Below are 14,862 nucleotides of genomic sequence, written 5' to 3' on the forward strand. Positions count from 1 at the left end.
AATTAAGCCTGAATGCCTTCCACATCCCCCCCAGGCGCTGTATAATCCTCCGGGTTTAGCGCTTCCCCCTTGATTATAATAATAATAATAATAATAATACAGCTGAATCTCTGGCGGGAAACTCATCTATAAAAACTTGCATTTGTGGTCACAGTGGCGGCCCATGCTAACCTTTCTATGGTGAATAAATATACATAGCTGGATGAATCTCATTGTAGCCTGTTGGCCCAGTCGCTTACGCACTGGCCTGGAGTTTTACGACTCACTTACCATAGGTTTATACCCCACCCGTACCGTGGTTTGTTTAAAAAAAAAAAGTTGATTGGAAAACAGATTTTCTGGTTTTGTTGAAGCAGTGCCATGACCCAGGTGGGTACTGGCCTGACACACTGCTGCACCAGCCTCCGCACGCCACCAGGATGCCACACTTCGGCAGTAGTATGAAATTTCTAATATTTTGTATGTAGAAGGTAAATCCATGTGAAAAAAATAAGGGAAAACAGAATATAATTTAATCACATCATTCTTGTCGAAGTTCATTGATTCGAGCCTAAAGAATTACAAATACACTTAAAAAAATTAGGCATGGCCTAGAGATTAGATTTTTTTTCGAAATTCATCAATGGTGAGATACGTGTGTGTGTGTGTGTGTGTGTGTGTGTGTGTGTGTGTGTGTGTGTGTGTGTGTGTGTGTGTGTGTGTGTGTGTGTGTGTGTGTGTGTGTGCGTGTGTGTGTGTGTGTACTGAAATATTCGTTATGAACGAAAGTTAATTAATTCCATTAGAGTGCTCAGGGTTCGAACCCGCGGTCTAGCTCTCCTGAGGTTGCTAGTCCGTCGCCTAAGTCACTGGACCACCGATAATCATAACAGTTCTCCACCCAGGATCTGGGAAATCTTGTGCTTTTCATTAACTACATCAAAAACACTTTCTTTTTGGAGATCCCGACTACACCAGTAGACAGTGACAAATTTTAGCTCTTGTACCTTCTAAGGCACTTATGAAAAATTCGTAATGAATGGATGTAAAATAATTCAAATCAAGTGCTCGAGATCCGAACCCGCGGTCTAGCTCTCCTGAGATTGCTAGTCCGTCGCCTAAGTCACTGGACCACAGATAGTCAACGATTCTTGAACCTGAATCTGAGGTTTGTGCTACACAAACACATTTTTTAAAGAGAGAATTCGCGACTACACCAGCAGACAGTGACATATTCTAGTTCATATCCCCTCTTTGCGCGCACGTATATGTGTATGTGTTTGTACTCAACTAGTTGCACTCACCTAGTTCTTGTTACAGGGGTCGTGTCACAGCTCCTAGCCCCGACTCTTCACTGGTAGCTACTAGTGTGTGTACTCGCCTAATTGTGGTTGCAAGGGTCGAGACTCAGCTCCTGTGTGTGTGTGTGTGTGTGTGTGTGTGTGTGTGTGTGTGTGTGTGTGTGTGTGTGTGTGTGTGTGTGTGTGTGTGTGTGTGTGTGTGTGAATGGGGAGTTATCATATGTTTCTTGGAAGATTCTTGCTGTAATTGTTGCATTAGCTGTTCCATCTGTTTTTGTCTGCTACTGCTGCTTTAAGTGTGGTATCTCTATACTCCTGCATGAGACCTCTAAGCAGAGACAAGGTTGATCAGTTGTGGATATCCATAGGGATTTTGGTCTATCCTGTCGAACTGGTGGAAGGATGACGGGAAGGGAGCCATGAGTTTCCCGACCGTAAAAACGTAAGGGTTGTCGACAACAGCTACCAGGGGCTCGAAGGCTGTTGTGGCATTCCCGATATCATACACTTGACCCGAAAGACCATAAGGGTCGGAGGAGACGGAATTGGTCTTGCCGAAGGGAGTCTCAAGGATTCTTGAAGCGATGGTAGTCTTTTTAACGGTTGTTGCGTAGCCATATGGATTCCTGTTAATCTCCTGAGAGACCCCGAAGCCGGAGTCACTCTCGGATAGTCTTATTGTGTATCTGGTGAAGCCATAGGGATTGGCAGTAATTTTTTCGCCAGTGGGAAGTCCACTAACCCGTGCAATGCTGTGACTGAAAGAACTATTGAGACCTCCAATAGGTTTGAAGTAACTTCTGTGAATCTTATCAGAGTATCCGTAGGGGTTAATAGTGATACTTTTGGTTTGGACGAAAGCCTCTGGTTCAAGATCAAGTAGCACTATTTGATCCGAAAATCCGTATGGATTTGAAGGAATAGAAATAATGGCCCTGAAACTAGATGAACGCGTTAATGGAAAATAAGACAATTCTTGAATTTTTCTAGAGTATCCATAAGGGTTTGTTGGAATACTCTTGACTGCCTCAAAAACAGTAGGTGCCTCTTCCAGTTTAATTATATTCGTGGAGAACCCGTAAGGGTTAGTTTTAATATTGTCAACACTGACAAAGCTGGAATACAGATCCTTCTTTTTCTGGTAATCTCTGTGAACGTTTTCAGAATATCCGTACGGGTTGACAGCAATTATCTCTACTTCTGTGAAGGCTCCTGGTGACTCGTCTAATCTTGTTGCCTGATCAAAGAAGCCGTATGGATTGGCTGGAATAGATTCTATGGTCTGGAAACTTGATGCTTTCTCCCTCTTCTGGTAAGCAGGGACTTTAATGAAGCTTGATACACCATATGGATTACTGGGAATACTATTCACGACTGAGAAAGGTGTGGGAGCTTCTAGAAGAGTTTCCTCTCTCTCAGAGAACCCATAAGGATTTGTGGATAATAGAGAGGTCGTTGTAAAGGAAGATGGTAAACGTCTGGAGCTCAGAGGATCATGAATAATTTGAAGTGAGTAGCCATATGGGTTAACTGGAATAGTCCTGAAAGTTTCGAAGGCTGTTGGAGCACGTGGTAATTCCTTTATATTTTCAGAGAATCCATAAGAATTTGCTGGAATTTTCACGAAACTTTCAAATCCAGATGATCGCGTTTTAGGAGTAACTGGTAATCTCTCAATATGCTGTGAGAATCCATATGGGTTTTCTGGGACGCTTCTGGAGTTTACAAAACTTGACGGGACTGCATCAAGTTTAATTATTACTTCTGTAAATCCATAAGGATCATTTGGAATATCAGACACCCGAGTGAATGATGACGGAAACTGACGAGGAGCTGCCAGCTCTTTCCGAATCTTGTCTGAATACCCATAAGGATTATTAGGTATAAGCGCAGCTGTGCCAAAACTACTTGGCACATTATTTAAAGGCTTAATATTTTCGGAGAATCCATAAGGGTTAATTTCAATTTTGACTAATGTCTCAAATCCGCTCTGTACCTCAGTTGTCCTCTCACTTCGTCGATGAAAGTTCTCCGAGAAGCCATAAGGATTAATACTAATATCACCAACGGCTGTAAAAGCATGTGGGTCCTCTTGAATCTTCACGTGCTGTGAATATCCATAAGGATTGTCTGAGATGACAGTGACCTTCTCAAAGCTAGTTGGTAGTTGTTTGAGAGCGTGTTGATCCTGGATGGTCCTTTGTGAGAAGCCGTACGGGTTATTTTTGATCGCATCTACTTTATCAAAAGAGCCTGGCTCTTGGATAGTAATTAATTGTTCAGGGAATCCATATGAATTACTAGAAATAGCAGAAACGGGTTCAAAGCTACTCTTTCTTTCTCTAAGAGCATAACTGGTCTTTTCGATTTTTTCACTAAAACCATATGGATTCCTGGAAATCGAGTCTAAGTTTCCAAAACTACTGGGGGTGTCTGATAGATTCTCCACGTGTTGTGAAAATCCATAAGGATTTGTTGGAATACTTGATACTGTTTCAAACCCACTGAGTAGATAACCTGGAGAAAATCTGATAGACTTGTATTGAGAATATCCATATGGATTATCTCTAATTAGTCTTCCTCTTTCAAAAGCGCTGGGGTTTTCCCCATAAGCAATAAAGTGGTCTGCATATCCATATGGGTTGTCTGTTATGGTCTTAACAGAAGCAAAACTTGACGGGCTTCGTCTAGGGGTAGGGTTTTCTCTCACAATTTTTTCAGAGAAGCCGTAGGGATTTTTGGGGATTGCATTAACACTGTCATAAGCACTCTCTGCTTCCCTGAGTTTTTTCACAGTCAAATGCGGGCTACGAAAACTTTTCCCAGTGCGCTCAGTACTCTCAGATGTCGGATACCCATAAGGATTTTCAAGAACAGAATCAACTGTAGAAAAACTTGTTGTGTGATATTTTGGTACGTCAATATCCGACTCTATATGCTGAGAAAACCCATAGGGATTATTTGGAATTAACCCAGATTTTGTGAAGCTAGACGGACTCTCTGCTACTGCAAAATTTTCTGAGGAGTACCCATACGGATTTGAAAGTACAGAAGCAGTGGTGCTAAATCCACTTACTCTTTCTCCTGCACGATAAGGTAATTTTTGAATATGATTAGAATAACCATAGGGATTATTTGGGATTAAAGTTATGGCAGCAAAGGCTTCATTTGCCTTGCTTAGTTTCACTATGTGTTGTGAAAAACCATATGGATTTATCAGAATAGGCACTGTGTCTTCAAAACCACTAACAATGTATTTACTTTGGTAAGAGTTCCTTTTGATGGTTTGAGAATATCCATATGGGTTCATAGTAATTACTTTGAACGTCGCAAATGCTTCAGGAGAATTTATAAACTTCCTGATCTCAGTCGAGAAGCCGTAAGGATTACCTGAAATATAGTCTACCGTCTGGAAAAGACTTTTAACATTCCTTGGTGCGTATGTATCTTTTCGAATGTGTTCAGAATAGCCGTATGGGTTTGAAGGAATTAACGGAACGGCTTCAAAAGCCTCAGGCTCACTATTAAGCTGTTCAACATTAGTGGAGTACCCATATGGATTATCTGGAATTGTTTCCACTTTCTCAAAGCCGCTACCACACTCCTTGATTCTATATATTTCTCTATTAATATTCTGAGAATAGCCGTAAGGGTTTGCAGGTATTGTTTTAACAGATTCAAAGGCATCATTTGATTTACGAAGAGTCTTAATCTTTGTCGAGAAACCATAAGGATTATCAGCAATTTCCTTAACCTTATCAAAGCTACTACCATGTTCTCTTAACTTATGACTGTCACCTTTAACTTGTTTAGAAAAGCCATAAGGATTCAAAGAAATTTCGGGAACAAATTCAAATGCCTCTGACGCTCCTTCTAGCGTCCTGAATTCAGATGAATATCCATAAGGGTTGTCAGGGATGGTACCAAGCTTACCAAAAGAACTATCAGCGGTTTTAGATTGATAAGACCCCTGTTGGATTTTTTCAGAATAGCCATAGGGGTTTGAAGCAATAGCTGGTGAAGGTTCAAATGCTTCAGGAATGTCGCTTAGCTTTTGGACCTCAGTGGAATACCCATATGGATTGTCAGCAATTGTCTTAACGTTTTCGAACAAATTATTAGCATATCTTGGTTTGTAAATATCTGACTGGAACTGATCAGAAAAACCATATGGGTTCGAAGGTACTACAAGAACAGCTTCAAAGGCCTCAGAGCCAATACTGAGCTTCTTCACATGGGTTGAATACCCATAAGGATTGTCAGCAATGGAGCTCAACACACTCTGAAACACACTGACAACGCTATTAGGTCTCAAATTTACTTCCTGAAAATTTTTAGAGTAGCCATAGGGATTAGAGTCTATCAATGAAAACACTTCAAAAGCTTCAGGCTCGTCACTCATCTTCACGATATCAATTGCGTAGCCGTAGGGATTGTCAGGGATTGAGAAGATCTTCTCAAATCCGCTGTCGGTGAATTTGGGTTTGTAGGAATGACTTCGAACATTCTGGACGAAACCGTAGGGATTCGAAGCGATGTACTCGGATTCTCGAAACACTGTTGGAGGCGGCTGGAGCTCTTCGAATTCTGTGGCAAACCCGTAAGGGTTGGATGCGATAGTTTCGACGGTACCAAAGCTGGAAGTGAGGTTGAGAGGCTTGTAATGCTTGAGGAAGGTGATGCGGCCGTCTGGACTGTCACTCACAAAAGCTCTAGGAGGCGGCGCCGGGAAACCTGGGATGTCATAACTGTTGGAGAAACACAAGACTCACTTACTATCGTCAAGAAATATGAAAGTAAACATATGAAGATTACTTGCTTACAGCACGAGATAGATAGATAGATAGATAGATAGATAGATAGAGAGAGAGAGAGAGAGAGAGAGAGAGAGAGAGAGAGAGAGAGAGAGAGAGAGAGAGAGAGAGAGAGAGGACGAGGAGGGGGGAGGAGCGGTTAAGGAGGAGGTCTTAAAAAAAAAAATAAAGAAAAAAAAAAGTCTGATGTGTTCCTTGCAAGAACCACTGTTGTCATGCAAACAATTCTGTAATGTTGAAGCAGATTTGAAAGTTTTCCTTGGCTGCCCAGTCACCGCCTTGCCAGACTTGTCGGTCTATATTGTAAATGGCTTATTCATGGTTAAATGTATTTGTTTTAATCGTGTATGTAACCTAACCTCAATTACAACAAAGAAAATATCCGTTAGCTTACCTGGAACGTTAAGAAAATGGCGTTATGAATGGAGTAAGAAAATTAACGTTGTAAAAAAAAAAGATTGGCTTGCTATTTAGAAAAGTCTACATTAACTTAACGTCATTTAATCACTGTCATTTAACCTAATGTAATTAAAAACCAAATATAGCTAATAATAACATTCATTAAAACCAATTAATTAAATAATATATTAAAACGAGATTATATTTTTTTATTTGCGAACAGAAAGCAGGGAATCGCCGAGATAATGGAAGAAGCATGACAGTAAAACCTCGAGGGTCACATTTTAGCCTCACAGTCGTTCTACCGACGACTCCGAATCAGTAAAATACTGACGTTTGTTTATTACAATAGATTAATTACATCAGCTGGAAATCACAGATTCTATAATGAATCCAGCATGATGCAAGAGAAGAGAAAGATTGCCTCTCTAACCTTAAGGAATTCTATGATGCGATGACTAAAATTAGACAAGAAAGGAAGGATGGTCCGACTGCATTTTACTAGACTGTCAGAAAGCCACTAATACACTCCCCTCACCTGAAACCTGTTTAGAATCCGGAATTAACAGAATGTAGGGGTTGGAAGGTCACGTTAATAAGTAGAAAGTGTGTGTGTATAATACACACACACACACACACACACACACACACATACACATACACACACACACATACACACACACACACACACACACACACACACACACACACACACACACACACACACACACACACACACATACACACACACAAACACACACACACACACACACACACACACACACACACACACACACACACACACACACACACACACACACACACACACACACACATATATATATATATATATATATATATATATATATATATATATATATATATATATATATATTTCAACAAGTCGGCCGTCTCCCACCGAGGCAGGGTGACCCAAAAAAGAAAGAAAATCCCTAAAAAGAAAATACTTTCATCATCATTCAACACTTTCACCACACTCACACATTATCACTGTTTTTGCAGAGGTGCTCAGAATACAACAGTTTAGAAGCATATACGTATAAAGATACACAACATATCCCTACAAACTGCCAATATCCCAAACCCCTCCTTTAAAGTGCAGGCATTGTACTTCCCATTTCCAGGACTCAAGTCCGACTATATGAAAATAACCGGTTTCCCTGAATCCCTTCACTAAATATTACCCTGCTCACCCTCCAACAGATCGTCAGGTCCCAAGTACCATCCGTCTCCATTCACTCCTATCTAACACGCTCACGCACGCTTGCTGGAAGTCCAAGCCCATCGCCCACAAAACCTCCTTTACCCCCTCTCTCCAACCCTTTCGAGGACGACCCCTACCCCGCCTTCCTTCCCCTATAGATTGATATGCTTTCCATGTCATTCTACTTTGATCCATTCTCTCTAAATGACCAAACCACCTCAACAACCCCTCTTCTGCCCTCTGACTAATACTTCTATTAACTACACACCTTTTCCTAATTTCCACACTCCAAATTTTCTGCATAATATTTACACCACACATTGCCTTTAGACAGGACATCTCCACTGCCTCCAACCGTCTCCTCGCTGCTGCATTTACCACCCAAGCTTCACATCCATATAAGAGTGTTGGTACTACTATACTTTCATACATTCCCTTCTTTGCCTCCATAGATAACGTTTTTTGACTCCACATATACCTCAACGCACCACTCACCTTTTTTCCCTCATCAATTCTATGATTAACCTGATCCTTCATAAATCCATCCGCCGACACGTCAACTCCCAAATATCTAAAAACATTCACTTCTTCCATACTCCTCCTCCCCAATTTGATATCCAATTTTTCTTTATCTAAATCATTTGATACCCTCATCACCTTACTCTTTTCTATGTTCACTTTCAACTTTCTACCTTTACACACATTCCCAAACTCATCCACTAACCTTTGCAATTTTTCTTTAGAATCTCCCATATATATATATATATATATATATATATATATATATATATATATATATATATATATATATATATATATATATATATATATATATATATATATACACGCACACACACACATTCACATACATAATCAGCAGCAGCCGACACTCAAGGCGAACATCCAAGTTTCCTGGAACTGCAGTCAGGTACCGGAGAGCAACAGCAACAAAAAACTTGACCAAACAGGTTTGGCAAGAACTCTTCTTGCCGGAGTGGTCACCAACCCGCCTCCTCTTGAACTCAAATAATGTATTCTTTCCACTCCGACGCTGATGTTGCTGCTACTCACAAGATGATTACATTATCCTATCCAAGTAGTGCCTTAATTACCTGTCTGTAGCATCATTTCCATGAAACAACTTGTAGAAAGGAAAAGGGGAGAGAGAGAGAGAGAGAGAGAGAGAGAGAGAGAGAGAGAGAGAGAGAGAGAGAGGGGGGGGAGGGAGGGGGGAGATGAGAGGCCGATGGTAGAGGAGATCTTCCAAAAAAGGCGTCTCATATCACTTCCAAGAATCACTGTTGCCATGCACAGGTTCCACCTACTTTGTGGTACTTTGTCTATGTACGAAGCAACTTACGAAATAATATAATAATCATATATGATCATAACTCTTAATATCCCCAGACATAAGACACAGGGACTCTCCTTGCACCTGCTGCCTTTATTTACTTAGCAGTAAATATGTATGTGTCTTACTCGACCGATGTAGGTAGCATCTCGGAAAAAAGAGTGAATTCAATCACACAAGAAATATCATACCTGTTGTAGGAATTCAAATGGAACTTTCAGGTAATGCAGTGAGGCTGGTGAATGAATAATCATATTGGATGAGTGTGTTACCAGGAGTATCTTTTAAGAATAGTCAAAAAACATGTAATTCAAAGGAGTAATAATAAAAAATTAAATAGATTTATGGGATTAGATTATGACAACTCGCAATAATTTTAATTACATATTTTATTGAAATCGGAAAAATATTGTCATTCTCATCAAAATATAGTTTAAAAAACATATATGCATTTAAAAGATGTGTATTAGCGGCTGACATGGTTTGCGATGTGTTCCGAGTGATTTGCAATGCCCTGTCAAACTCGCCTGACTAGACACCTTGAAGAGGTGAAAATTCAATGACATATATAGAGAAAAACTAGATGTTGAACCACTCTTAAGTCCACGAGCTTTCTCTCTCTCTCTCTCCTAGAAGGGGCAACAGCAGAAGGAAAAATGGAGGTGAGAGACGGACAGGAAGAAGCAGAAGGGAAGAAACAAAAAGTGAGGCACAGAAAACAGAATGGAGAGGGAGGGGAGAGGCAAGAGAGAGAGACTGGGATGAAATACACAGGAAAGACATGAAATAAGACTTCACGTTTATATCTAGGCTATCTGCTGAGAAAAGTAAACTACTTATAATAATAATAATAATAATAATAATAATAATAATAATAATAATAATAATAATAATAATGATAATATCTTTATTTCCACGAGTACAAGTCTAGCTGACATCAATGACATAATAATAGAGAAAGCCACTTGTTATGCAGAGCATTTTGGGCAAATTAGGTCAGTCTTGTCCCAGGATGCGACCCACACCAGTCGACTAATACCCAGGTACCCATTTTACTGATGGGTAAACATGGACAACAGGTGAAAGGGAACACGCCCAATGTTTCCACCTTTGCCGGGAATCGAGCCACGTACCCTCAGCGTAGCTCGATTCCCGTGGTTCGCCTACCAGGCCACGGGCCATCACTGTTTGTATATACTGTAGACAGGTAAGATCAACAAAGTAAATAAAGCTCTCTTCCTACCCTCCAAACTGCCGGCATGAGAGTATTGAAAATTGTGTATGAAAATTTAATAGGAAAAGAGGTTGGAGAATGTAAACAACATTGTAGGTGAGAGATGAGAGTAGAGTAGATAAAGAGGGAAAGAGAGAGAGACAGATAATTTGAAACTGGCTTCGTCATGCCGTTTGTTGAGGTGCGAGGGATGGAGTTGCCAGGGGCAAGTCTTATTATGTATCTGGTGAAGCCATAGGGATTGGCAGTAATTTTTCTCGCCAGTGGGAAGTCCACTAACCCGTGCAATGCTGTGACTGAAAGAACTGTTGAGACCTCCAATAGGTCTGATGTAGGTAAGAGCTCTTAGAGTGTAAATAAAGTAAGGAACCCTAAACCCAACCTTGTAAAACCCTGTGTAAGAGAGAGAGAGAGAGAGAGAGAGAGAGAGAGAGAGAGAGAGACAGAGAGAGACAGACAGAGAGACAGAGAGACAGAGAGAGACAGACAGACAGACACAGAGACAAAGACATAGAGAAAATTTACTCTCACACTACGGAGCAAAACTACAAAATTACAATTTCAAAAAGTTTGAACTTCCCTTAAGGTTCCTACTTCCTCAGGGATACAGAAAACAGCTGTAGTTTCATTAAATTAAGTAATAAATATAATAAGGTAGGGCATAATTTCAGTTTATTTATCTAGTGTGCAAAGGAATGTTAATCAGCAATACTGAAGCAGCAAATCTTACAATAATTCAACACAAATACGTAAGTACATAGTTCAATTCTAATGTCTTGAGGTATCCTTAAAGTAATGACTAGATGATGAGCACAGTTCTGTTCTCCTAATTACGGAATGTACTTAAATGCGTTTGTAAACATACAAAGAAAGGTGATAAATTTAATGTTTTGTATCAGAATTTTTTTTACGAAGATAGAAAAAAACTTAATTTTTTCTAAAACGGCGCAGAATTAAAAGATTATAACTGTATTCATCAGAAAAAAATAGAAATAAATAAATAAAAGGGATATAAAAAAAAAGGTGTTGAAAATATCTAACCAAGACAGGACATATAGCCACTCAGTTCCAGCTGGATAACCTTAGAAAAGATAAAAGAAGCACTGGGTTTTACAGAATTGTATACGAGCTGACAAACTGTTTTTAAAGCTACTTTGTGTAGCTTTTAAAGCTACTTTGTGTAGCTTTTAAAGCTACTTTGTGTAGCTTTAAAAGCATACTTGAGAATATGTGGGTTTAAATAGGGCCTGCCAGTAGACTTACTGCAATGCTCCTCCATTCTTATTTTCTTATGAGACAGATACTTATATAGATAGCTCTATTTTTTCTCTCTTCCTAAAGTCTTGTGAGCCCTCTTGGTGCTCCTCTGCCTGTTCTCCATAAACAAGACTGATAAAAGTTTGCCAGAAGGAAAATCGTGCTAAGAAATACTTCATAGTGTTCATGTGAAGCTCTAGAACTTATATACGTATAAGAAGCGCCTAGAGGTGCAACAATCCGGTTAGAAGAGGAGGCTAAGAGGCTTGTCTTGCAGATGAGCTATTATTATTATTATTATTATTATTATTATTATTTATGGGGCTCTGAAGGACTGGGAAGGATTATGGGGGTCTTCGGCTCAGCTTTGCTTTCCCTTGGTGCCGTCATTGAATTGAGGCTTAAGAATATAAGAGGAGGGAAGCACTGCAGTGGGTCTACTTGCCCATGGCAGATACAGACACAAATACAATATAATGTCATCCTTCATTGATAACGTTTTGCCCACACAGTGTGCTTTATCTATTCACAATCTGTTTGTGACATAATAAAGCCCACTGTGTGGCCGAATCATTGTCAATAAAGGATCCCATTATACTGCATGTGTCTTTATCAATGGTGTAGTTATTTTATACCATTTCTTTCCTGGTCCATGGTAAGTAGGTAATTTTCGGCCCATGGTAGGCAGGTAATTTTTGGCCCATGGTGGGCAGGTAATTCTCACCCGCAGCATTCTCACTCTTATTACGATAAAATATTTTAATCTATAATGCAACGGCGAATGAAATTAATTTTACTTACGTTACGGCGGACGTCACCACCGACGCAACTAATATCTGGAAAGGAAACGAGAAGAAAATAAAAATAATGTATCTTCCAGGTAAGATTAAAAATATTTCGACTTGATCTATCAAATCATTTAATGAAGATTCCTGGATAATAATAATGTATATACATACGTATCACACATAACTAAAATATATTACACTTTCTACATGAAATATGTGGCAGAAAACAGTGAAATTTAAGGAGCACTTACGAAGAGTCGCATCTCGTGCGGTGGCGCGTTGTGCTCTGAGGCTGTTCATGTATGCCTAGCCACTTCCTCTCCTCACCGGGCTATCCATCCATTCACCGTCCTCGACACAGTCAAGTAGCCAATAGCCAGACATGAGCCCAGACCAGTTAACCAATCAACATCTTGAGCACACACACATAAAGGGTAGGCAATGACCGGTCATATGCCCCTACCAGTCAGCCAATCAACCAACAAGAGTCTAACCAATCACGGTAGGATTACTATAGCACGTAGGCACTTTAAACAAATACTTAGGGTTATATGAATCAGGTCTTGAACCAGTAGAATTGGTTTTAACAAAATATGTAGGAGATGGGTGCTTACGTAAGCACAACTTCCTAGAATTAGGCTGCATTATCTTTAGTTGTTGGATGAGTTTTTGTGAAGCTTGGCTCCTGCCAGCGGAGTACCGTAGTCTAGAGATTTAGCAACGTCTTACATTAATGAGTATTTATGGTAGGCAACATATAAATCAATGATACGGCATCAGCTTCTAACTAAAATGATAGGCAGAAGGACATATGCAACTAACGTGACATTGTAGCAACATTTCGCTTTCAAGGGGCTTTGTCAAGCTACTGGAGAGTGTTAGGTAAGACACATATGCAACAGTTAGGTATCTTTATTTCGAAACGTTTCGCCTACACAGTAGGCTTCTTCAGTTGAGTACAGAAAAGTTGATAGAAGCAGAAGAGACTTGCTCCTATCAACTTTTCTGTACTCGACTGAAGAAGCCTACTGTGTAGGCGAAACGTTTCGAAATAAAGATACCTAACTTGCATATGTGTCTTACCAAACAAACTGTCGGTATTTTATACCATTTTAATGTTCTACTGGAGAGTGAAACGTTGCCGCAGTAAAATGTTACCTTGGATGCAGACGTTAGTGGAATACATTACAACAACGACTTTCCACAAACATGGGGTAAACTAACTGGGTAAACTCACTGACATGCACTAACTCACTATGTGCCAGAATGTGACCAAATATTTACTTACAAATTTGCTACTGTACGTGAGTGGTATACAATACTGACAAAATGAAGAATTAGACACATGTGCAATATCTGGGTATCTTTATTTCTAGACGTATCGCCATCCAGTGGCTTTATCAGTACAAATCTAAGGACGTAATGGGAAGACTGTAGAACTATATACAAGAGATGAGGTAATCAGTCCCTCAGCCTTGTTGAAGAGCACCGTAGTCTTCAAGATTACGGTGCTCTTCAACTCCAAAACTGTGGGACTGATTACCTCGTCTTCTGTGTACAGTTATGCAGTCTTTCCATTACGTCCTTAGATTTGTATTGATAAAGCCACTGGATGGCGAAACGTCTAGAAATAAGGACACCCAGATATTCAACATGTGTCTAATTCCTCAACAGATATGCTACTGCAAACGAACTCGTCCGGTGGCCTGGTGGCTAAAGCTCCCGCTTCACACACGGAGGGCCCGGGTTCGATTCCCTACGGGTGGAAACATTTCGACGCGTTTCCTGTTGTCCTGTTCACCTAGCAGCAAATAGGTACCTGGGTGTGGGTCGCATCCTGGGGGACAAGATTGAGCACCACAATGGAAATAAGTTAAGACAGTCCTCAATGACCCACTGACTTTCTTGGGTTATCCTGGGTGGCTAACCCTCCGGGGTTAAAAATCCGAACGAAACCTTATCTTAAAACGCAACAACTTGCGTTTCTTGTCGGTTCTGCATTTAATATATAGTCTCATTCATATTAGCTATATTAAACCTCTTCATGTTGTCAACATTTCCTTCAATTACTGAAAACCTCTTTATTTTTTAAAAAACTGCAAAACCATTTAGGCATTATTAGCAAATATAAAATATACATTAAAGTTATATTAATAATAATACAAATAGCATTCCCAAAAAGTTTATTTAGCACATAAGGTCTGAAGAAATTAACACCATAAGCAGATTTAAAAAGGTTTTCTCGCCTTCCTGTTGTACACTTACAGAATTTGTTATGATGTTGTTCCTATACATGATGTTGGGGTATGTTCGTGAGATTAGTCCATTTAATATGGTAAAAATCTTTTAAAAAATAAATCCTCCACGCCCTACTGTATCCCCGCCAGCAGGTTATATATCAGTGAACAAGATATCATGCTTATATATATATATAACATACTAATATGACTCAAGAAATTGTAATACCAAGAAGCTGGCCGAGTGTCTTACGCACTGGCTTGGAGTTTTACGATT

At 39.8% G+C, this 14,862-nt stretch overlaps 1 protein-coding gene across 1 annotated transcript; it reads right to left on the reverse strand.

Annotated features, from left to right (window-relative positions):
* Window positions 1–308: 308 nt before the first annotated feature.
* On the reverse strand, window positions 309–13,183 carry LOC128696040 (uncharacterized). Its single transcript, XM_070094971.1, has 3 exons — window positions 12,600–13,183; window positions 12,362–12,396; window positions 309–6,028 (listed from the first exon to the last, which is right to left on the reverse strand). Exons 1-3 carry the CDS (start codon window positions 12,609–12,611, stop codon window positions 1,609–1,611), a joined length of 4,467 nt encoding a protein of 1,488 aa, XP_069951072.1. The 5' UTR covers window positions 12,612–13,183; the 3' UTR covers window positions 309–1,608.
* Between the last annotated feature and the right edge of the window lie 1,679 nt (window positions 13,184–14,862).

The sequence above is a fragment of the Cherax quadricarinatus genome, chromosome 48, assembly GCF_038502225.1.
Source record: "Cherax quadricarinatus isolate ZL_2023a chromosome 48, ASM3850222v1, whole genome shotgun sequence".
Classification (NCBI taxonomy): Eukaryota; Metazoa; Arthropoda; class Malacostraca; order Decapoda; family Parastacidae; genus Cherax; species Cherax quadricarinatus.

Coding starts and splice junctions, on each gene's coding strand:
- LOC128696040 (XM_070094971.1), bottom strand. Junction 6,029..12,361: donor GTGGTGACGTCCGCCGTAAC/GTAAGTAAAATT, acceptor TTTCTCCAACAG/TTATGACATCCCAGGTTTCC.